The 21,867-nt window shown below is 44.5% G+C and overlaps 1 protein-coding gene and 1 pseudogene across 2 annotated transcripts; one reads left to right on the forward strand and one right to left on the reverse strand.

Annotated features, from left to right (window-relative positions):
• Positions 1–8,691: 8,691 nt before the first annotated feature.
• LOC127681592 (PRAME family member 8-like) lies at positions 8,692–17,261 on the forward strand. 2 transcript variants are annotated; one of them, XM_052177987.1, is made up of 5 exons: positions 8,692–8,896; positions 11,470–11,534; positions 12,745–13,057; positions 13,520–14,107; positions 14,996–17,261. In XM_052177987.1, exons 3-5 carry the CDS (start codon positions 12,771–12,773, stop codon positions 15,561–15,563), a joined length of 1,443 nt encoding a protein of 480 aa, XP_052033947.1. In that variant the 5' UTR covers positions 8,692–8,896; positions 11,470–11,534; positions 12,745–12,770; the 3' UTR covers positions 15,564–17,261. The 2 variants fall into 2 exon arrangements, with proteins under 2 accessions (XP_052033947.1, XP_052033946.1); XM_052177986.1 differs by lacking the exon at positions 11,470–11,534.
• Positions 17,262–18,117: 856 nt separating this feature from the next.
• On the reverse strand, positions 18,118–19,741 carry LOC127680389 (60S ribosomal protein L28-like; annotated as a pseudogene).
• Between the last annotated feature and the right edge of the window lie 2,126 nt (positions 19,742–21,867).

Here is a 21,867-nt window from a genome sequence, read left to right on the forward strand (position 1 = left end):
GAGATCCCATTCCAGTCTTTAATGACATCAAAGCTGTGATGTCTTGCTTGGCAGTGTGGTGAACTCAAAAATCTCTCTTGTGAACTTTACATCACCATTATCCCACCCAATCCCAACCTCGGCTCCTCTAAACCCTGTTCTGCGGGGTACAGGAGACAGTGCTGAGCATCTCTCACCCCCTCAAAGGAAGGCAAGAGGAAGACCATACATTCAGCCAGCTTGCACTCTCTAGTCAACTAATGGGACTGGCTGAGGACAGCTGAATGGAATCTGGACATGGGTGAGCTTACTAATAAAACTGTGCCCAGGAGTACAGCTGCCCACAAGAGGCTAGAAGACAGTCGGATGCCCTGAAGCTGGAGTTAACCTGTGGGATTGTGAGCTGCCCAGTGTGAGCGCTAGGAACCAAACTCAGATCACCTGAAAGAGAAGCACAAACAGGCTGTTAATTGCTGAGCTGTCTCGCCAGCTCCTGGTGCCCAGTTACCTTTACTCTCCAAAGCTGTAGAAGCGGCCACCTTGTGCTTAGCTATTGCAGATGGGGAGGTGAGAAGGTTGTGAGAAGCCAGGAAAGATGGCTAAAGGTCTCTAAATTGACCACCTTGCCTGGCCTCAGGGAGGAGAGGGTGTGCCTAGTCCTGCACTGACTTGATGGGGGGAGGGTACAGGGAGGTAGGTAGTGTAGGTAATGCATTCCAGCATTTAAAAGATTGAGGCGGGAGGATTGTTAATTTGATGCCAGTCTGAGGACACATCGAGGCACTATCTAATCGAAGCACAGGTGTATAACTTCAGCTGAATGGCAGTCTACATTTTTTTTTTTTTACATTTATTCACTCGTATTGTGTGTGTGTGTGTGTGTGTGTGTGTAGTCTAACAAAAAAGTCTTGTAATGTTGCTCAGAGGCAAAGCAGTCTGTGTGTGTTGGCATTTTCATGCCACAGCATGCATGCAGAGAACAGAGGATAACTTGTAAGGGTTAAAGGGAAACTACCATTTATTTATTTATTTATTTATTTATTCATTCATTCATTCATTCATTCACTTTACAACCCAATAACAACCCTTTCCTTCCTCCCAGCACCTCCTCACACAAATCCGCCCACCATTCCACCTTCCCCTTCTCTGTTGAGAAGGGAAGCTCCCTCTGGGTGTCCCCGCCTATGCACCCCGCCCCCCAAACAAGTCAGTGCAGTACTAGGCACACCCTCTCCTCCCTGAGGCCAGGCAAGGTGGTCAATTTAGGGACCTTTAGCCACCTTTCCTGGTTTCTCACAACCTTCTCACCTCCCCATCTGCAGTATTGGGAGTGCATTGTGAACTACCACATCTAATTATAGGGCTGTATTTTAAAAATACCTGCACACAGGGCCATAGAGATGGTTCAGTGTTTAAAAACACTTGCTGCTCTTGCAGAGGACCTAAGTTCCATTCTCAGTACCCACATGACAGTTTATTTTTTTAAAGATTTATTTATTTATTATATGTGAGCACATTGTAGCTGTCTTCAGACACTTGAGAAGAGAGAGTCAGATCTCATTACAGATGGTTGTGAGCCACCATGTGATTGCTGGGAATTGAACTCAGGACCTTCGGAAGAGCAGTCAGTGCTCTTAATCACTGAGCCATCTTTCCAGCCCCACACGTGGGGCTTATAATCACATGCAACTCCATGATGCCCTTTTCTGACCTCTAAAGTCACAGGGCATACTTAAATATGTCTTTTAAGAAAACAAATCACTCAATCAACTTAGAATTATCTTTATGCCTACTATTTTATCTATATAATTTCCATGATAATCTTCAATTTTAACATGTTTTTCTATATATTTCTTCAATTTTATCAGAAATATTTTCCATGTAAATCTTCAAGTTTATCAGAAAATGCTTATAATTCCATTTTCAATCAATTTAGGAATGCTTTTCTGCCTACCATTATTATATCTATGTAAAATTTTCCATGATAATCTTCAATTCTAACATGTTTTTCTACAATTTTATCAGAAATATTTTCCATGTAAACCTTCAATTCTATCATAAAATGTTCTATTCCATATTTAAATTATTTTGGCAATGTTTTACTGTCTACCACTTTGCTCTTTAATTTTCCAAGAAAAATTGTCAATTTTAACGTGTTTATCTGAAATATTTTCCAAGTAAAATTTTAATTTTATCATGAAGTGTTTTTACTTCCCTTTAAAATGAAAAACAAAACAAAAACAAAAGAATAGTAAGAAATAAGTCCATTGACCATGCAAGGCCTAAATGCAACTTAATGTTTGTTTTCTTTTTTCTTTTCTTTTTCTTTTTTTTTTTTTTTTTTTTTTGGTTTTTTGAGACAGGGTTTCTCTGTATAGTCCTGGCTGTCCTGGAACTCACTCTGTAGACCAGGCTGGTCTTGAACTCAGAAATCTGCCTGCCTCTGCCTCCCAAGTGCTGGGATTACAGGCGTGAGCCACCACGCCAGGCTTAATGTTTGTTTTCTACCCTGAGAATTAAGTGTATTCATTTCTAGTACTGTCAGGCTGCTTAGCTGTACCTTTGTGATGAGAGTTTTCTTGAGACTAAATAGGAAATGGCAGTGTGAAAACCTTGATAGGCTTCTCCTAAAGTCCTTAGTAGGTATTTTTCATAAACATTGTTATAAAGCAAGAAAAATATAAACTATAACTGGCAATTAGCTTTTTTCAGTTATAACTATAATTCTGAAGAATTCTGTAGTTAATAAGGAAAGATCTCAAATTTTAATAGAGAGTATCAAGATACTGTATTATATTGTATCTCATAATTCACTCTTTTACTGTATATCAGCTTTTTAATGAAAGTGGATGAGAGGAACAACAATTTTATTGGAAACATTCGCTGTCTTTATACCATATTAAAACTATGATTTTTTTTGGATGCCCTGTTCAAGTCAGAACCCTGTGAAATAAAAGGTTGAGAAACAATTAAAAAAAAAAAAGAAAAAAAGAGAAAACAAATCACTTGAACTTGGTAGCTTAGGCCTGTAATCCTCACCATAGTATGGATGCAGTCCTGACCCCTGCCAAAAAGTCACCCCCTGCCAAGATAAAGTCTAATCTAACAGCCCTTTCTCACTCGACAACAACAAATATATCACTCCTTTTAAAGAAATTGTAGGGTAGGGTAGGGCTGGGGTGGAGAGAGGTCTCAGCAGATAGGAATGGTTGCTGTTCTCAGAAGACCCCATCAGGCAGCTTACAGCAGCTTGTGACTCCAGTTACAGGGCATCTGACTTCTTCTAACCTCTGTAGACCCCTGCATACACATAGCATACACTCCCAGACATATATATGTAAACCACAGTACAAATTAAGACTGTGACTGAAGCCTTCTGTTTGAGTGTTCAGGTGCTGGAGGCCAGAGGACCATGAGTTCAAGGTCATATTAGCTACATATGATGCTAGAAGTCAGTCTGAGCTATAGGAGAGCTTTCTCCTAAATGTCAAAATCAAACATGCTCATGCACAGGCATGTGCACACACACACACACACACACACACACACACACACACACACACACACAAAACCCAAGGGTACTAAAACAAACTGAACCAAAACATAATTCAAAAAGACTGAGCAACTTGGCCTATAAGCCCAATTACTGGGGGGCTGGGGTAGGGGTGACAGACACACGCTGCTGGACTTCCAGCACTCAGGAGTCAGAGGCAAGAAGATTGCAAATTCTAGTCAACTTCAACTACATGGTCAGTGCCAGGCCAGTTTAGGCAAAATAAGAAAACGAAAACCCTTGTCTCAACAAAACAAAACCTGTTCATATCCCATCAGGCACATCTCCAAGACTGGAGAGACCAGCCTGGCTCACACAGTGAATTTTACATAATAAAATAAGATAAGATAAAATAAAACCTACAGATTAACAAACAGAAAACATTTGTGATGAATCAAAGGTTTGTTGGGAGCCAAAACCAGTCTTCAGTCTGTGCATGAAAAGGAACGGGAGCCGGTTTTCTTTGCCATCTTTGATCTATGTTCCCAGTGGATATGATCTAGGCCAGGTGAGATGGGGTGTCCTAATGGAGGGGGTCACTACCAGATCTGGATAGTAAAAACCAGTTCCCAATCTAGCAGGAACAGGCACTCAGACTTCCAAGCCTCTTCTCTGGTTCTTCTGAAGGCTTATGATGCTATCCACCCCTTAGCTGCCTCAGCTTCTAAACACAAGCTGTCATCAGATTGACTGTCTGAGATTCCACCCAGATACTTATTGATGATAAGGGGATGGGGTGGATAGTCTCTTCTGTAACTATTTCCTGTTGAACTGGGGTGCAGTTCTCAGGGTCCAGGAAGGCTGGCATGTTGGTTAAGAGGCTGGGAAGGTAGGGGAGTCAGGCTTTCTTGAGGGACCAGACAATAATCATTTTTGGTTTAGGTGTGTCCAAACTGACTAGCTTTTTATCAAGGAAAGAGATTAATCGGAGTGAGACTAAGATGAAGGGCAATGGACCATATTTGGGATTATTCCACAAATTCAGAGATTTACTTCCCTTCCATACTCTCTCTTACATTTATTTCATGTGTGTTAGTGTGTGTATGTATGTGGGCACACCTGTGCCATGGCATACTTGTAGATGTCAGAGGACAACTTCTGCTTTGAGTCAGGGCCTTGATGTATGGAGCCTAGGTTGGTTTGAAATTCATTATGTAGCCCAAGCTAGCCCACAAATTTATAGCAATTCCTATGCGTCAGGCTCCCAAAATGCTGGGATTATGAGAATGAGCCTCATAGCCTAGTTTATTTAGAGAGTTTCCCACCCTTTTAAAAAAGATTTATTTATTTATTTTTATGTATATAAGTACACTGTAGCTGTACAGATGGTTGGGAGCCTTCATGTGGTTGCTGGAAATTGAATTTAGGACCTCTGCTCACTCCAATTGGTCCTGCTCACTTCAGCCCAAAGATTTATTTATTATATGTAAGTATACTGTAGCTGTCTTCAGACGCTCCAGATCTCATTACAGATGGTTGTGAGCCACCATATGGTTGCTGGGGTTTGAACTTAGGACCTTTGGAAGAGCAGTCAGTGCTCTTAACTACTGAGCCATCTCTCCAGCCCCCTTTTTTCCCTTTTGAGAGAGAGTCTCAACATATGACTCTGTTTAGCCTGAAACTGTAGGCTGGTCTCAAATGCACAGTAATTGGCCTGCGCCTGCCTTTGGAGACTAAAGGTGCACAGCACCATGATCTGGTTAATTGGTTTTTAAAAACTAGTTTTACTCACATATGTCTGTCTGTCTGTCTGTCTGTATATATGTATTTTTTATCATTATCTTTCGATGTAGTTCTGGCTGTCCAGGGTTTTGCCTATGTAGACTAGGCTGCCCTGGAATTCTCAGAGATCATCCTGCCTCTACCTCCTGAGTGTAGGGTTTAAAGACCTTAGCCACTATGCCTAGCTAGGTTGTGTCTTAGATTATTTTTATTATCATTATTATTATTGGTGGTGGTAGTAGTGCTATATATGTATCGTGTGTGGTGGGGGTGCTCACATACTGTGGCACACAGCTAGAGATCAAAAGGCAATATTGTGTGTGTGGTTGATTCTTTCCTCCCTTCCCTTGCCTGTCTATATTCTAGGGATCCAGCTCAGATGGCTGCTGAGTCATCTCTCCAACCTAGATGGCAGGATGTTAAGTTCCAGGCCAACCAAGAAACCTTATGAGCGTGAAACAGAGCAGAGGGTGGGAGCTAGGTCAGCACTGGAGTTCTTGCTGTCCGTGCATGGGGCCCTGGGCGTTGTCCACAGCCTGAGAGGATAAGGCTGGACATCTCAGAGGTTCTGAGTGTCATTTGCATTTTGGAATAATAATAGTAACCTTAGCCTCTTTGGACTGTTGTCTCATGCTCTTGATAATGTTTTTTTTCGCCTGTCCTTTAGACTGAACTAGAGCGAAGTGTGTACTACACTAGCCCCTTGGCAGCAGCTCTGTCCCCAGCCCTTTTATACCTTTTTAGTGTTTCAAGAAGGCTTTTCTCGGGTGCCTAGGGTGCTGTAGACTTGGTCTTTGCCTCAAGCAGCTCTTGCATTTGCAATGTTCCTGCCTCAGCTCTTAAAGGGCAAGGACAACAGAAGCAAAACAAGCAGCTTGAGTATGAGAAAGGCCTGGTCTAGATAGAAAATTCTAGGCCCACGAAGGTAACCTATGTCTCATATACAAAGAAATCTGGGTGTGGTGTTACAGTTCCAGCACCTAGTGGGGGAGAGGCAGGCAGATGTCTGTGAGTTTTCTTCCTGCCTTCCTTTCTAGATTTATCTAAGTACACTGTAGCTGTCTTCAGACACACCAGAAGAGAGCAGCAGATCTCTACAGATGGTTGTGAGCCACCATGTGGTTGCTGGGATTTACACTCAGGACCTCTGGAAGAGCAGGCAGTGTTCTTAACCACTGAGCCATCTCTCCAGCCCACCTCTGTGAGTTTTCAAAGTCAGTACACAGTAAGCTAGGATTATGTAAAGAGACTCTATCTCAACCCTGCCTCCACAAAAACAAAAACAAAAACAAAAAACAAACAACCCCCCCCCCCCCCAAAAACAAAAAAAAACCCAAAACCACTTTCAGGTACTACCGACCATGCTGCCAGAGAGGCATTGCCTTTCTCGAATGGGTGCTTGCTCCCTGATACCCCAGACTGCCCCAGCTCCTAACACCAAGATTTCTAGGTCTAACCCCTCAGGTCTGATGTCAAGATACTCTGTGGCACTGTGGTCCTGCAAGCTTTCTTCAGCCTCCTGAGTGCTGAGATATAAGCTTGGGCTATCACTCTGGCTTTATCTCCCTTTTCATTATAAACAGCAGCCGCAGCAGCAGCAACAACAACTACTGTGTATTTATTTTCTTCTGTATGTCTGCGGCTGTATGTGAAGGTCACAGGGCAAGCCCTAAGAGTCACTTTTCTTCTTCAGGCACTTGAACCTGTGTGACGAAATCCAAATAGCCAGGCGCTGTGGCAGGTCTCTTACCGATGAGCATTTTCCCCACTCCATAGCCCCCACACTCTACTGCATGTTCTCTAGCCAGTGTGCTGGCTGATGCTTTCTGAAGCATCCTCTGCCTTCTGGGGAACCCAGTGTGGCTTTGCCCTCAAGGTTCTCCATCATTCTAGAGTAAGGGGCTATAAAGCCTGGGCTGGCAATCAAGCTTGCAATGTAGCCAAAAAATGACTTTGAACTGATCCTCCTAACTCTTTTAACTTTTTAGTTCTGAGATGACAGGCATGCCCTACAGTATCCTGTCTGGTGCATGCAGTCCTTGCTGGACATTGGACCTTTGAGGATGTTGGGCAGCAACTGCTTTATAAACTGAGCTATCTTCCCAGGCCCCTTGCTACAACCTTAATGGATACAAGCCATCCTCCTGCCTCAGCCTTCTGAGAAGATGCCACAGCAGATGACTGGTAGAGCATTCAGCTTGGCCCGATCTAGAACATATTCATAATTTTGCCAATAATAATAATAATAATAATATCAGCTTTTAAAACTGTCTGTCAGGCAAAGACTAACACTCCTATCCCCACTGACTCATACTTAGAAATAGGCGGGTCTAACATGAATACAATTCAGCCAGGTAAGTTGGCTCACCACCGTAGTCAACGCAGGAGAGACAGGAGATTGGCTAAGAGTTGGGAGTTCCAAATCAACCTTAGGTACAGGGCAAGATCCCATCTCTGAAATTTTAAGTCTCAAACCCTGGACAAATGGCCGAGGTGCCTATTTAACATCAGTGTGGACCTGGCTGCCAAGTTCTCCCAGTGTTCCTCAGACTTGTTACAGGGTTTGGCTGGCATACCCGACCTTCTACCCCAAATTCTCCAGGCCATGGTTTGGGTTACCCTTCTCTATATAACCCAAACATTGCACTTGGGTCTCCTCTCCCCTACCCTCGCCTTTCAATGGCTCAGGGGTTAAGTCCACTCCGAACTCCTCCAGCTGTGTCTGCCTATGCTGGCTGGACCTTCCTTTTCAGTAAACCTTCTCCTCCGCCATACTTAGAAGCAGCATGTCCTTGTTTTATTTTATTTTCATTCACATAAGAAACGCGAAACGAAGCGCATTAACAAATAAAACAAATACAGAAAACCAACTGGAGTGAATGAACGCATTGGCTTTTTGACTTTCACAGAGTCTCAGGGCTTTTTTACAATTTTTAAATTATTTTTTGAGTCCGAGTTCCACGATGTAATCCTGGCAGTATTGGAACTCTACGTAGAGCAGATTGCTCTGAAAAACAGGATCCGCGGGAAATCGCCTCCTGAGTTCTGGGATTAACGGCGTGCACCGTTTCTCGCGGCTCTCAGGATTTTTTCTTTCCCCTCGTCTCGGTGAACTTGGCTTTACCTCAACAGAGATCCGCCTGCATCTGCTTCTCCGCGGCGGGCGCGCGGTTTCCTAGGCTTTCTTTTTCTTTTTCTTTCTTTCTTTCTTTTTTTTTTCTTTCTTTTTCGCGGAGAATAAGTTGTCAATCAACACAGAGACATAAAACGCGGAAACTCAACCATCCAATCAGCGGACCGCTTGTGGTTGACAGGCGGGGCTATAAACCAACCAGAAATGTGAGACGGAGTACGCGGGAGGGGGGGCGGGGAAAGCTTCAGACCGGAAGTGTAAGGACGGAACCCGGAGGAAATAAGCCTCAGGCCGGAAGTGTGAGACGGGATACGGATGAAAACGTTTCAGGCCGGAAGTGTGTGACAGGATGCGGATGAAAACGCTTCAGGCCGGAAGTTTGAAGTGAAGATGGATGAAAAAGCTCCTGCGAAGCTCGGGAAAATACTCAACAGCCCTTGGAGTGCAAGCTTGGAGTGACTGCCTAGGACTGCTGGGTTCCTGAGTCCTGTCATCAGTTCTTGGTTCTGGTAAGTCAGTCACCTCCACAAGGGCTCAGTTTTGATTGAGGGGGACTTGACCCAAGATGCCAAGGGAACTCTGATTTCTTCTCTTCACAGGAACAGTTGATAGCAGGCATTGAGTTTACTAAGAGTGAAGTTTGCCATCGTCTTCGACCTTAATTTGTTGGTTTCATTTATTATTTTTATTTTATCTTATTTGAGACAACGGCCTTACTTTGCTGCCCAGGCTCACCTAGGACGTAGATCAGCCAAGAGTGCTTTTAAGTTACCTGGCAATTCTGCGTCAGCCTCCCCGAGCTGGCACTACAAGCTGAGAGTTAGTGGAATATCTAGAATTATACCTTGGTTTGTGTCCAGTTAAATTTTATTTTCTTGGTTTTTTTTTTTTTTTTTTTAGATGTAGCCTTAGTCCAGCTCAGATTGGCTTCAGACTGCCTCACCCTTCTGAATGTTAGAATTAAAAGCCTGATTCAATATTTAAGGCTTATTTTAATATTTTTCTTTATAGAGACAGGGTCACATGGAGAACATGTTGAAGTAGAATTCACATAACTTTTTTTTTTTTAAGTTTGAAATGGAGTCTTATGAGACAGGGGTGTAGTCTCATCATATTTGACTTTACATTTTTTGAAAAAAATTTTTTTTAAAGATTTATTTATTTATTATATGTGAGTACACTTCAGATACTCCAGAAGAGGGCGTCAGATCTCATTACAGATGGTTGAGCCACCATGTGGTTGTCGGGATTTGAACTCAGGACTTTCGGAAGAGCAGTTAGTGCTCTTAACCGCCGAGCCATCTCACTAGCCCCCTTTTTTATATTTTAATTTCATTTTATTTTGAAGACATGATCTTATCTGATCCTTTTAATTATATCTTCTCAGTGTTTGGATTTTTTTTAATTTACATACATAACTTTGATTTTTTTTTTAAGGTAGCGTTTCTCTGTAGCCCTTGATATCCTGAAACTCACAGAGATCCACTTGACTCTGCCTCTTGAATATTGGGATTTAAGGCATGCACTACTATGTCTAGCTAGTGTTGCCTACTGACTTTAGAATTTCTTAAAGGCAGAGTCTCATTAAGGATAGGCTGGTCTCAGTTGAACTCCTAACTTTCCAACTCTACATTTGATTAATTAGCTTGTAATCCCTTAAATTATACATCTTAAGTTAATGTTTTGAAATTTGAGATATAAATTGAGATTTGTTTTCTTTCTTTAACTTTTTTTTTTTTTTTTGATTTTTCAGAAACGGGGTTTTTTTGTGTACCCCAGGCTTTCCTGGAACTAGCATTGTAGACCAACTGGAAGGTGTCTCCCCCCCCCACCCCCCCCATCTATTTCTTCCCCTAGACTCTAAAACAACATGGGAAATCCTCTTCTCTGTCTCAAACTCACAGAGAGACCTGCCTGTCTCTGCTGCTTCCTTGGTGCTGGGATTAAAAAGCTTTGATAACACAGGACAAACAAGTCCCATCTCATCTGAGGACTGAAGCTGTAGGAATGTAGTTAGTTCAGCCTGGTTAATTTGACAAGACCTTGGCCCAAATTAAAATAAAAAGAAGCCTGGTGGGCTGCTAACACACTTCTGGCATTCCAGAACTAGAAATACAATGGAGAATGATCTCCAGTTTCGGGCTAGCCTGGGGCATATAAAGTGATCTTGTCTCTATATAAAATGAATTGAATGAGTTGGGAATGCAGCCTAATGGCAGAGTGGTTGTCTAGTGTGGGCTAGGACCTGGGATCAAACCCCACTACCAAAAAACCTTGCCTCAAAAATCTTTTTTTTTAGATTTTATTTGTGTATGGGTGTTGTTTTGCCTAGGGATGTGTCTGTACCATGTGTATGCCTGCTGTTGTCCTTGGTGGCCAGAAGAGGGCAGATCTGGTACTGAAGTTACAGATGGCTGTGAACCACCACATGGGAGCTGGGAACCAAACTCAGGTCCTCTGGAAGAACAGCCAGTGCTCTTAACTGCTCAGCCACATCTCCAGTTCTATGTTCGTTTGTTTGCAATTTGGACTAATCAGAAACTCTGTACAGACTAAGACTAAGCTCACCCGATCCCTCATACCTCTTCTCTTCTTCCAAAGTGCTGGGGAGGCTCACTATAATATTTTCAAAGTAGAGTTCATTAGCCAGGCATTGTAGTCAAAATGCACAAACCACTCCTAGAGGTAGGCAGGAAGATGGTGAGTTGGCAGGCAACCCGGGCTACATACATAATGAGTTCCATCAAGGGCAGCTCTGACTTCATAGCTGTTTCCACACCAGCTTGCAGCACAAGCAAGACTTTTTTTTTTTTTTTTTTTTTTTTTTTCAAACAGTAGACAATGGTGCTGGAGAGATGGCTCAGCAGGTAAGATCACTGGCTGCTCTTCTAGAAGAGTTCAGTTCCCATATAGTGGCTCACAACCATCTGTAATGAGATCTGATGCCCTTTTCTGGCATGCAGGTGTACTTGCAGATAGAGCACCAATATATATAAAATAAATCTTTTTTAAAAAGTAAACAAAATTAAAATATATCTGGAAGGTTTTTTTTTTTTTTCCTGTTTCATCTATTTCTTCCTAGACTCTATAACAACATGGGAAATCCTCTTCTGTGTAGTCTCTGTGCATCAACGGCTTCATCTCAAGGTCAGTCTCCTACACACTGTACAGATAGATATATACATGGCTTGAGAACTGCTTGTGAAAGCTTCTTTTACATGGGAGACACCAGAGGCTGGTATGCGTTTAGTGGCCTCCTGCCTCAATACCTACAATAGTATGATATAGAACCTCATGTCAGGCTCTAAAGATTTGAAATTAACAAGTAATGATTACCCACATCTCACAGATCTTCCACAGTCTTTCCCAGGGAGGTTCAGTTCATCAAAAGCAAAATATCAGGTGCTGGAGAGTTGGCTCAGCAGTTAAGAGCACCTAATAGCCCTTGCAGAGGACCCAGGCTCAACTCCCAGCACCTGCATGATGGCTCAGGACCATCTGTCACGTAGTACCAGTCTCACGGGATTCAATGGGCACACATGTGGTGCACATAAGTGCATGCAAGTAAAAGAAATAAATCTAAAAATATACTAGGGCTGGTGCATACAGGCATAAAGTAAAATAAATACATCTTAAAAAACATATTAGGGGCTGGAGAGATGACTTAGTGGTTAAGAGCACAGAGTGCACTTCTAGAGGACCTGGGCTCAGTGCTCAACACTACATGGCAGTTCACAAGTGTCTATAGCTCTAGGATCTCACATAGACATACATATACGCAAAACACCAGTGCACATACAAATCAACTAAAACAAGTAGAATATGGGAAGGTTTGGCATGACACATTCCCATGGCCTTCCTGTGAGCATCTTGTGACATGATCATGTCCCCATTGCTGTAAAAGGATGGGGTTCAGCTCTTAGGTTCCTGGATACTCTTTCCCAGTAGAAATTGAATTCGGAGGAACAGTGACTAGTTGTAGGTAGGACTGTTGGGAAGGTATGGCTGTGTGATATTTGTGTTGCGTGATGTTTGGTGGACTGGTTAGGAGATATGGCCTTGTTGGAGAAGGTAAGTTACTAGGGATGGGCTTTGAAGTTTCAAAAACTCCCTGCCAGGTCCTTGTTTTGTTATGTGCTTTAGGATGAGATATAAGCTCTCAGCTACTGCTCTAGTGCCATGCCTACCTACCATGATGATCATGGATTCGCCCTCTGAAAGTGCAAGCAGGCTCCCCGTTAAATGGTTTACGTTACTTTCATCATGGCATCTCATCACCGTAATAGAACGGTAACTAAGACAGCTGAGATGTGGATGTGGGGTTTCTTATGACATGGCCTCCGGTGTGCTTCCTCAGGTTGCTTCAGACTGAAATTCTGAAGGATGAGTGTTCAGGACCCACCCACACTCCTGCAGCTGTCAGTACAGAGACTACTGAGGGATGAGGCCCTGGCCACCTCTTCTCTGCAGTACCTGCCCAGGGCTCTTTTCCCATTACTGTTCAAGGAAGCCTTCAATCACAGACAAACTAATGTCCTGAGGGCCATGGTGGCAGTGTGGCCCTTTCCCTTCCTCCCTCTGGGGACCCTGATGAAGACTCCCCACCTGGAGATCTTGCAGGCTGTGCTGGATGGAGTAGACATGCTATGGACACAGCAGGTTCTTCCCAGGTAAGCAAGTCCCAGGTAGGGGGAGACTAGGAGACTAGGGTACAGGGAAGGGACATCTAGAGTAGGGGAGAGTGAGGTCAAAGGTAGATGTGAAGCTTCTGGGGTGTCATTTTGGAAGACTGCAGAAGCCTTAACCCCTTTGATCCCCAGTGTCCAGGATAGCTGGGTCTGGAGTACAGCTTAAAGCAGCTGTAGCCACAGTTGGGTAAATCTTTCCCTGGCTCTGCAGAGGTACTAGAAGTGGAAGAGGCAGAAGTCAAGAGGAACTGAATGGAGGAAGCAGAACAGGTCTCCAGATGCAGCTAATACTTAGAGCCCTCTTCTGGAGGCATGAGGTGCTATCTGGATACCACAAACATACATAAGCCAGCAGGGAACGGGCAGCATCCAAAATACAGAAGAAAAGCTGGCGATTGGTTGGTCTTTTGTATCTTCTGAACCTTCTACCTGTTTTACTCACAGAAGGCGGAAGCTTCAAGTGCTGGACCTGAGGAATGTGTACCATGACTTCTGGGATGTCTGGGTTGGACCAGAGGATGGAGAGCGCTCAGCAGAGACTGTTTGTGAAAAGCAGATAGCAAAGCGCCTTCATAGATATGTACTGAGGCGACGTTTGAAGGTGGTCACTGACCTTTGCCTCAGGTTCCATCTGAATGAGCACCAAGCGTACCTGTTAGAGTGGGCCCAGCAGAGAAGAGGTTCCATACGGCTGTGCTGTGTGAAGATGCAGATTTGGGCTTTGCCTGTGTACACTGTCAGGAAGGTCTTGATGGTGTTCCAGCCAGACAGCATCCAGGAATTGGAACTGAATACAGGTTGGAGTCTGTCCACTCTGGTGCATTTTGCATCTTACCTGGACCAGATGAGAAACCTTCAAAAACTCCTTTTAACACGGATTCACAAGAACACCTTCAAGGTTCTGAATACCTCCTCGGACATCCAGAAGTGTATCACCAAGTTTGTTTCTCAGTTCTCGAAACTAAACTCTCTCCAGCATCTCTCCATGAATGGCATCTACTTTTCTAGTGAGCACATGAAACAGTTGTTCAGGTAAGGAAGGATGAGAGCTGTTTCTGTTACCACAACAAACCTTCCTTTGTTACATTTTAGAGAGTAGTAGGCAGCTGAGGTCTGTCACCCACTGTGGAGTCACAGTGATGGAGTCATTATAACATCTGAGTAGGGTCTTATTTCTATTTTAACTGAATTGAGAGCTCAGTTTGTTCCATGACCACTCATTAAGCAGAGGCTGGGTAGGAGATGTATAGAGAGCAGCATTACTGGAAGACCAGTTGGGTAGGTAAGCATGTGTTGTGTATTCTTCCTTGGCATTCTGTCTAAGATAAGGGGATGAGTTTGAATAGTGGGCCCAGAACTGAAGAGGTCCATACTTGCACAGGTCTCTGGGGGAAAACTCTGGGCTTAGCAGTTAGGTGTCTTCTGAATTCCCACATGTGAAAGGCTCTTTTGAGCCCTGAGTAGAAATGGGTAGAAATGAGTTACAACCATTGTAGATGAGAGGCAGGGGTGAAGAACTTTAAATAAGGACAGGGACTGTACTGGGTGAGGCAAAACATCATTTATGCAAAAGACAGTTCAAGATGTTTCCAGATCTTTCATGGGCTAGTTCTTCCTATTTGTGCCTTGGGCTAATGTGGCCAGCCCAGGTTCTCTCCTTGGTTGCTGTAGAAGCTGCAGACTCATGGACTCAGTAAGTCCCATACCAATACTGACAGCCTCTCTCTGCCAAGAATGGTAAGACTCCAATAATGTCCAGTATCCTGCCCAGTATAATGTCCAGACTTCATCCTGGATATTGATCTCTATTATATAGACACATGACCTGAAGACAAGTGGTCACCTTTAACTCTACGCCAAACCTAACACCAAATCTCTACATCTCTGTGTACCAGAACTAATCATTTGGTCTCTCTCTAGGTCCCTGAAGAGCCCTTTGGAGACCTTGTCCATCACTATGTGCAAGCTTTCACATTTAGACTTGAATTCCTTGTCCCAGAGTCAGAGCCTCCATCAGCTCAAACACCTGAACCTGAGACTTGTGAAATTAATTGACTTACGTCCTGTGTCTTTCCATGATCTCCTAAGGAGTGTTGCAGACACTCTGCAGACCTTAGAGTTGGAGGGCTGTTGGTTGGTAGACTCCCAGCTCAGTGCTCTCCTGCCTGCCCTGAGCCAGTGTTTCCAGCTCACCAGGGTCAATTTCTATGACAATGACATCTCAGTGGCTGTTCTGAAGGACCTTCTGTATCACACAGCCAGTCTGAGCCGGCTGACCCAGGAGCTGTATCCCGCCCCTCTGGAGTGCTATGATGACACGGGTGATGTCCTCATGGGAAGATTTGTCCAACTTTGTCCTGAGCTTATGGAGACACTCATTACTGTAAGGCAGCCCAAGAGGGTCTCCTTTGCTACTTATATCTGCCATGAATGTTGTCAGCGCTGTGTCTATGACCTGGAGACCAAACTTTGTCGTTGTTGGCAGTAAATAGGGGCAGGGTGGTTTTTGATACTGAGAAATGAAAGCCTAGGAACAGGTCTTTCATGAAGAGAACCCAAAGCATGTGGCCACACACTGCCCATTGTTTGGGAGCCCAAATGGTGTGCAGGAGGGCCAGACCACAAAGACTGAGCTTAGGGAGAGCAGTGGGACCCACAACAGATGTTTGTGGAATCAAAAGACAATCCTGCACAAGTTCTGTTCTTTCATTCTTTCTTCCTTTTTTTTTTCTTTTAAGATTTATTTATTTTATATCTGTGTGGTTTACCTGCATATATGTGTCCCTGGTGCCTGTAGAGTTCAGGTGTGGGCATTGGATCCCCTGAAGCTGGAGTTTCAGATGCCCGTAACCATCACATGTGTCTTCTGCAAGAACAAGTGCTCTTGCCTGTTCAGCCCCAATTCTGCACTTTCTAAACAAATGAGTTCTGTCAGGTTATAATAATAAATGACTTTCTCCTCACATGGTAGTTGTAAAATGGCAAGATTTTGGAACCTGGATGTCTGGTGTCCTCAGCCATTAACCTGGTTTCAGTGTTGCTCTTTTCCTATGGCTTGAGCTAGAAAAACCCTGTGCTGTCTGACCTCTCACCCAGGATCTCTAGACATCTGTGATGGCAAACCTGATTGTCAACTTGACTACTTCTGTAACAACTAGAGCCCAAGATGCTGGATATTCCTGTGAGGTGTGAGATTTTCATCAGATTACTTATGAAACACTAAACATACTCTAAATGGTGGCCATGCCTTCTCTTAGCAGCATATGTAAAGAGAGAGAGAAGGAAGCTGTGCTGTCAAGTTTGTCTGTCCTACTTCTTTGGGAAGTATTTATTTTCCTCAGGATTTTAACACAGACTGAAAACCAGCAGCTCTCTAGGATTGCAGTACCAGATTTGACTGCAGAGATATCCATCCAGCTTTGTGGATGAACTCCCAGATCCTTGGCTTTTTCATTGTGAGCCAGCCATTGTCAGACTGCGGTAGACCACAGCTGGTAAGCCAGTCTAATAAGCCTCATATGTTCCTGATACACATGGAGCTGTCGGTTCTGCTCCTTCAGCCTGCAGAGACCCCCGACTGCTGCAGCACCAAAGTAGAGTGAAAGCAGTCAGACGTCTTCCCTCCTTTACTTTTGCCTGGGCATCTGTTACATCCCACTTCTGTCTGTTCATTGCTTTAGTACACAAAATTTCAACCTAAAATGAGCAATGCATTCTCCTATGAGGGATTTGGGGAATGGTAGAAGAATTCAATCTAGTACACTTAGACTAGGAGGTACTGTGGGCATTTCAAAGATGGCTGAAGCAAAGCCAAAGATAACACAAAGGAAATGGAGTCTAAGCCACATTGCTTTATCACTATTTCTCTCTCTCTCATGGTCACATATTGCCCAGGCTGGCCTTGAGATCCTCCTGTCTCAACTTCTGAATGCTAAGATTACTGAAGTATGACCCTCTTGGTGAGTTTATAAGTCACATGTATGTAAGACCCTATATTTCAGCCTCCTGCTGTCCCTTTGAAAACAAAGGTCTCCAGAAGCTGTCCCTGTCCCCTAAAGGATTGACAGGCCTTAAGAACTGCGTTATAGATGCCCAGGAGCAAACTGTTTTATTTTGTTAATAAGTAAGCCTAGCCATTGTGTACCTCTCTGAATAAACTGGTTGCAATAAAGAATTTTGTTTCATACCCTTTGTTTCTCTTAATTTGTCTGTGTGTTTAAAATACAGGGGAGGACTGGAGAGATGGCTCAGTTAAGAGCATGGGGTGTTCTTGCAGAGGCCTGGGTTCCATTCCCAATACCCACAATTGTCTTAACTGCTGTTCAAGAGGATTAGTGAAAAAGGAGTAGGAGCTAGCCCATTGGATAACACCCAAGCCTAACAGAACAGAAGAGGCTCTGAAAGTGCCTTCCGGTCTGTATGTGGACCAAGACAAGTGCTGTGTCATGCATACACATATGCCCCCCAACACTAAATAACATGCGTAAAAATAGATACAACCTGATGGTCTGTATTTGGTAAATTGGCTTGGAATTCAGAGATTGTTTCTCCTTTGCCTCCGGAGTGCTGGGATTAAAGGCATAGGTGACCACGCCTGGTAACGGAACAGTGTTGCCTGGCATGCCTTGGTGATGTCTTGGAGGAAGATGGAGTGCGGTAGGCAGAACGGGGACTGGAAGCTGCTGATGGATAGAGCAAGTGGGACTCCAGAGGTCTTTAAGGCGTCAGGGGAGACTGGAGTCAGGGACGAGGCACTCCTCCGATCCCTGCATGGGAAGTGGAGGAAGGAGAGGCCGAAACAATAATAAAAGGCCTCAGAGGAACCATCGGAGAGCCTAGAGTACCAGAGGCCAGGCTGCTGTCTAAGCTGCTAGAGTCTGATCTGCCAAGCTGGTTCCCACCTCTTCACACAGGGACTTACTGGGATGCAACCAATCCAACCCGCCGTGCCTCAGGCAGTGGAAAGGTTATTCCTATTTTTATTTTTTATTTTTTTGACACTGAACAAGTCTGTACTCTATTGCTTCTGGGGTGTGGGGGGCTCAGGAGCTCTTGGTGAGACAGGCCCGTTTCCTCTTCACCACCACCGGCTTCTGGCTTCCAAGGATGGTCCTGGCCCTGCGGATGGCTGCCATGCGCAGATCAGGGCAGTACTTGTTCTTTCGCATCACGTGCCTGATGCTGCTGAGGGTGCCGGAGCCTTCTTGTTGATGGTGGTCCGCAGGTAAGAAGTGGCAGGTTTTCGCTGCCGGGATCTGCGTTTCATAACCACCATGACCCCCTTTGCCATCAGCCGCGGGCTCCACTCCGACGGTCTTGTGAATTAGCCCGTTGTAGCGGAAGGAGTTTCCAGCCTTCAGATTATTGGACTCCGCGCTGTAGGTCTGCTTGATCAAGAAACTGGAGCAGTTCCGAACGACCATCCATTGCAGATGCGCAGGCGGACAAGGCGGCGGCTCCTCTCCCTGTGGCGGCCGGAGACAAAAAGGAGACTCAAATTTTTTAACTTTAAATATATTCTTCCCCGCCTCTAAGTCCTTTTAGGTCTTCTCCCCCTCCCTACCCAAGCAACATTAAGTTATGTTTCAACCCCCCCTCTCCCCCAAATCCACTACCAAACCTTAACAATGTCAAAGCACACAGAAAATTCTGCGGAGTTCATTACATGTTGGTCAACTAGCCCTGCCTTGGAGTGGCTGATAAGGCCTAGTTCTCCATTGGAGAAAACGTTATATCCAGTAGGTATAAATGGCGATTTAACTGTTAACATTTACCCTAGTGGCTAGGTCTTCATTTATTTATTTATTTTTGTTAATACAACACAAAATATAAGAAGATAAAAACTATCATATCGAGGTTGGGCAGGACAAACCAACAGAAGGAAGAGACCAAAGAAGTCCTAAGAATCAGACATATACTCAGGAATCCCATAAAAATACTAAACTGGAAGCTATGATTTTTTTTAAAAAGATCTATTCATTATTATATGTAAGTACACTGTAGCTGTCTTCAGACACACCAAAAGAGAGCATCAGATCTCATTATGGATGGTTGTGAGCTACCATGTGGTTGCTGGGACTTGAACTGAGGACCTTCAGAAGAGCAGTCTGTGCTGCTTTTTTTTTTTTTTTTTTTTTTTTTTTTTTTGAGACACGGTTTTTTTTGTATAGTCCTGGCTGTCCTGGAACTCTGTAGACCAGGCTGGCCTGGAACTCAGAAATCCGCCTGCCTCTGCCTCCCAAGTGCTGGGTTTACAGGCGTGCGCCACCACACCCGACTCCAGTCTGTGTTCTTAACCACTGAGCCGTCTTGCTTTTGGCAGCAGCCTCTGTAGGTATCTGGATCCAGACCCCATCAGCAGCTCTAAGCACGGACACCCCACCCCCATCCTCCACCACCTGCAATGGTTGCCTGCCTCAGTTTATCCTCTGGTGCCATAGTTAGTCTTTGACAGTCGTTCAAGCTAGGTCCATCAGGAATCTCTGATCCATTCTGACCCCATTCCTTGTGGCTCTGTGTGCCCCTTGGCCTGCATTCCTGCGTAGGTGGACCTGGGCTTACCTGGGATGAATCATCCGGGTTAGCCGTCCACCCAGCACGGCCTCGAAGGGCTGCAGGTAGGCCATCTTCATCAAAGGCTCCACACTGAGGCCAGGCTGCCACCATTGCCCTCAGCATGGTGGGTTGTTAGCCTGTGAATGCATCCGAGAACAGTGGCGGGGACTGTTCCGTGCGCAGGTAGGTCCTCCAGAGCAGAGAGTGCCGAGGCTGCCTCCCGCCGTCCTGGTCCTGTCCTGTGCATCGCCAGTTCCAGCCCTGTGGCTGAGGTCTGGATGCTCATCCTTGTGGACCTGCAGTGTGCAGCCTTTGCTTTCCTGGGAAGCATCCAGGCAAGAATATGCTTTTAGACAGAGGCAGAAGAAGCCAGTCTCCTTCAAGTCAGACTCACTACTCTTCCATGGGTGGAAACCTCAGTTTACCCCCATCCTCTCAACTATTTGTTAGTCTTGAAGCCAAACTACCTTTACTAGTAGCATGGGAAACCTGTTATGAGCATGCAGACACAAGTCCACTGTGCAGTTCATTATTTTAATTGGATATATTTATTTACATTTCAAATGTTATCCCCTTTCCCAGTTTCCCCCTCCTCCTGGATAGCCCCTATTCCATCCTCCCTCCCTGCTTCTGTGAGGGTGTTCCTCCACCCATCCCACTCCCCACTCCCTGGCCTCGATTCCCTTACACTGGGCCATCTATTGAGCATTCATAGGACCAAGAACCTCTCCTCCCATTGACGACTGACAAGGCCATCCTCTGCTACATATGCAGCTAGAGTCAGGTGTACCCCTTGGTTGATGGCTTAGTCCCTGGGAGCTCTGGGGGATCCGGTTGGTTGATGCTGTTGTTCTTCCTATGAGGTTGCAAACCCCTTCAGCTCCTTTAGTCCTTTCTCTTAACTCCTCTGTTGGGGAACCTGTGCTCAGTAGGATGGTTGGCTGTGAGCATCCGATTCTTTTTTTTTTTTTTTTCATTCTTTTTTTTTTATTCGATATAATTTATTTACATTTCAAATGATTTCCCCTTTTCTAGCCCCCCCACTCCCCGAAAGTCCCGTAAGCCCCCTTCTCTTCCCCTGTCCTCCCTCCCACCCCTTCCCAGTTCCCCGTTCTGGTTTTGCCAAATACTGTTTCACTGAGTCTTTCCAGAACCAGGGACCACTCCTGCTTTCTTCTTGTATCTCATTTGATGTGTGGATTATGTTTTGGGTATTCCAGTTTTCTAGGTTAATAACCACTTATTAGTGAGTGCATACCATGATTCACCTTTTGAGTCTGGGTTACCTCACTTAGTATGATGTTCTCTAGCTCCATCCATTTGCCTAAGAATTTCATGAATTCATTGTTTCTAATGGCTGAATAGTACTCCATTGTGTAGATATACCACATTTTTTGTATCCACTCTTCTGTTGAGGGATACCTGGGTTCTTTCCAGCATCTGGCAATTATAAATAGGGCTGCTATGAACATAGTAGAGCATGTATCCTTATTACATGGTGGGGAATCCTCTGGGTATATGCCCAGGAGTGGTATAGCAGGATCTTCTGGAAGTGAGGTGCCCAGTTTTCGGAGGAACCGCCAGACTGCTTTCCAGAGTGGTTGTACCAATTTGCAACCCCACCAGCAGTGGAGGAGTGTTCCTCTTTCTCCGCACCCTCTCCAACACCTGCTATCTCCTGAATTTTTAATCTTAGCCATTCTGACTGGTGTAAGATGAAATCTTAGGGTTGTTTTGATTTGCATTTCCCTAATGACTAATGAAGTTGAGCATTTTTTAAGATGCTTCTCCGCCATCCGAAGTTCTTCAGGTGAGAATTCTTTGTTTAACTCTGTACCCCATTTTTTAATAGGGTTGTTCGGTTTTCTGGAGTCTAACTTCTTGAGTTCTTTATATATATTGGATATTAGCCCTCTATCTGATGTAGGATTGGTGAAGATCTTTTCCCAATTTGTTGGTTGCCGATCTGTCCTCTTGATGGTGTCCTTTGCCTTACAGAAACTCTGTAACCTTATGAGGTCCCATTTGTCAATTCTTGCTCTTAGAGCATACGCTATTGGTGTTCTGTTCAGAAACTTTCTCCCTGTACCGATGTCCTCAAGGGTCTTCCCCAGTTTCTTTTCTATTAGCTTCAGAGTGTCTGGCTTTATGTGGAGGTCCTTGATCCATTTGGATTTGAGCTTAGTACAAGGAGACAAGGATGGATCAATTCGCATTTGTAAGGCTCCGGCAGGACC

Source organism: Apodemus sylvaticus, chromosome 3, assembly GCF_947179515.1.
Source record: "Apodemus sylvaticus chromosome 3, mApoSyl1.1, whole genome shotgun sequence".
NCBI classification, from domain to species: domain Eukaryota; kingdom Metazoa; phylum Chordata; class Mammalia; order Rodentia; family Muridae; genus Apodemus; species Apodemus sylvaticus.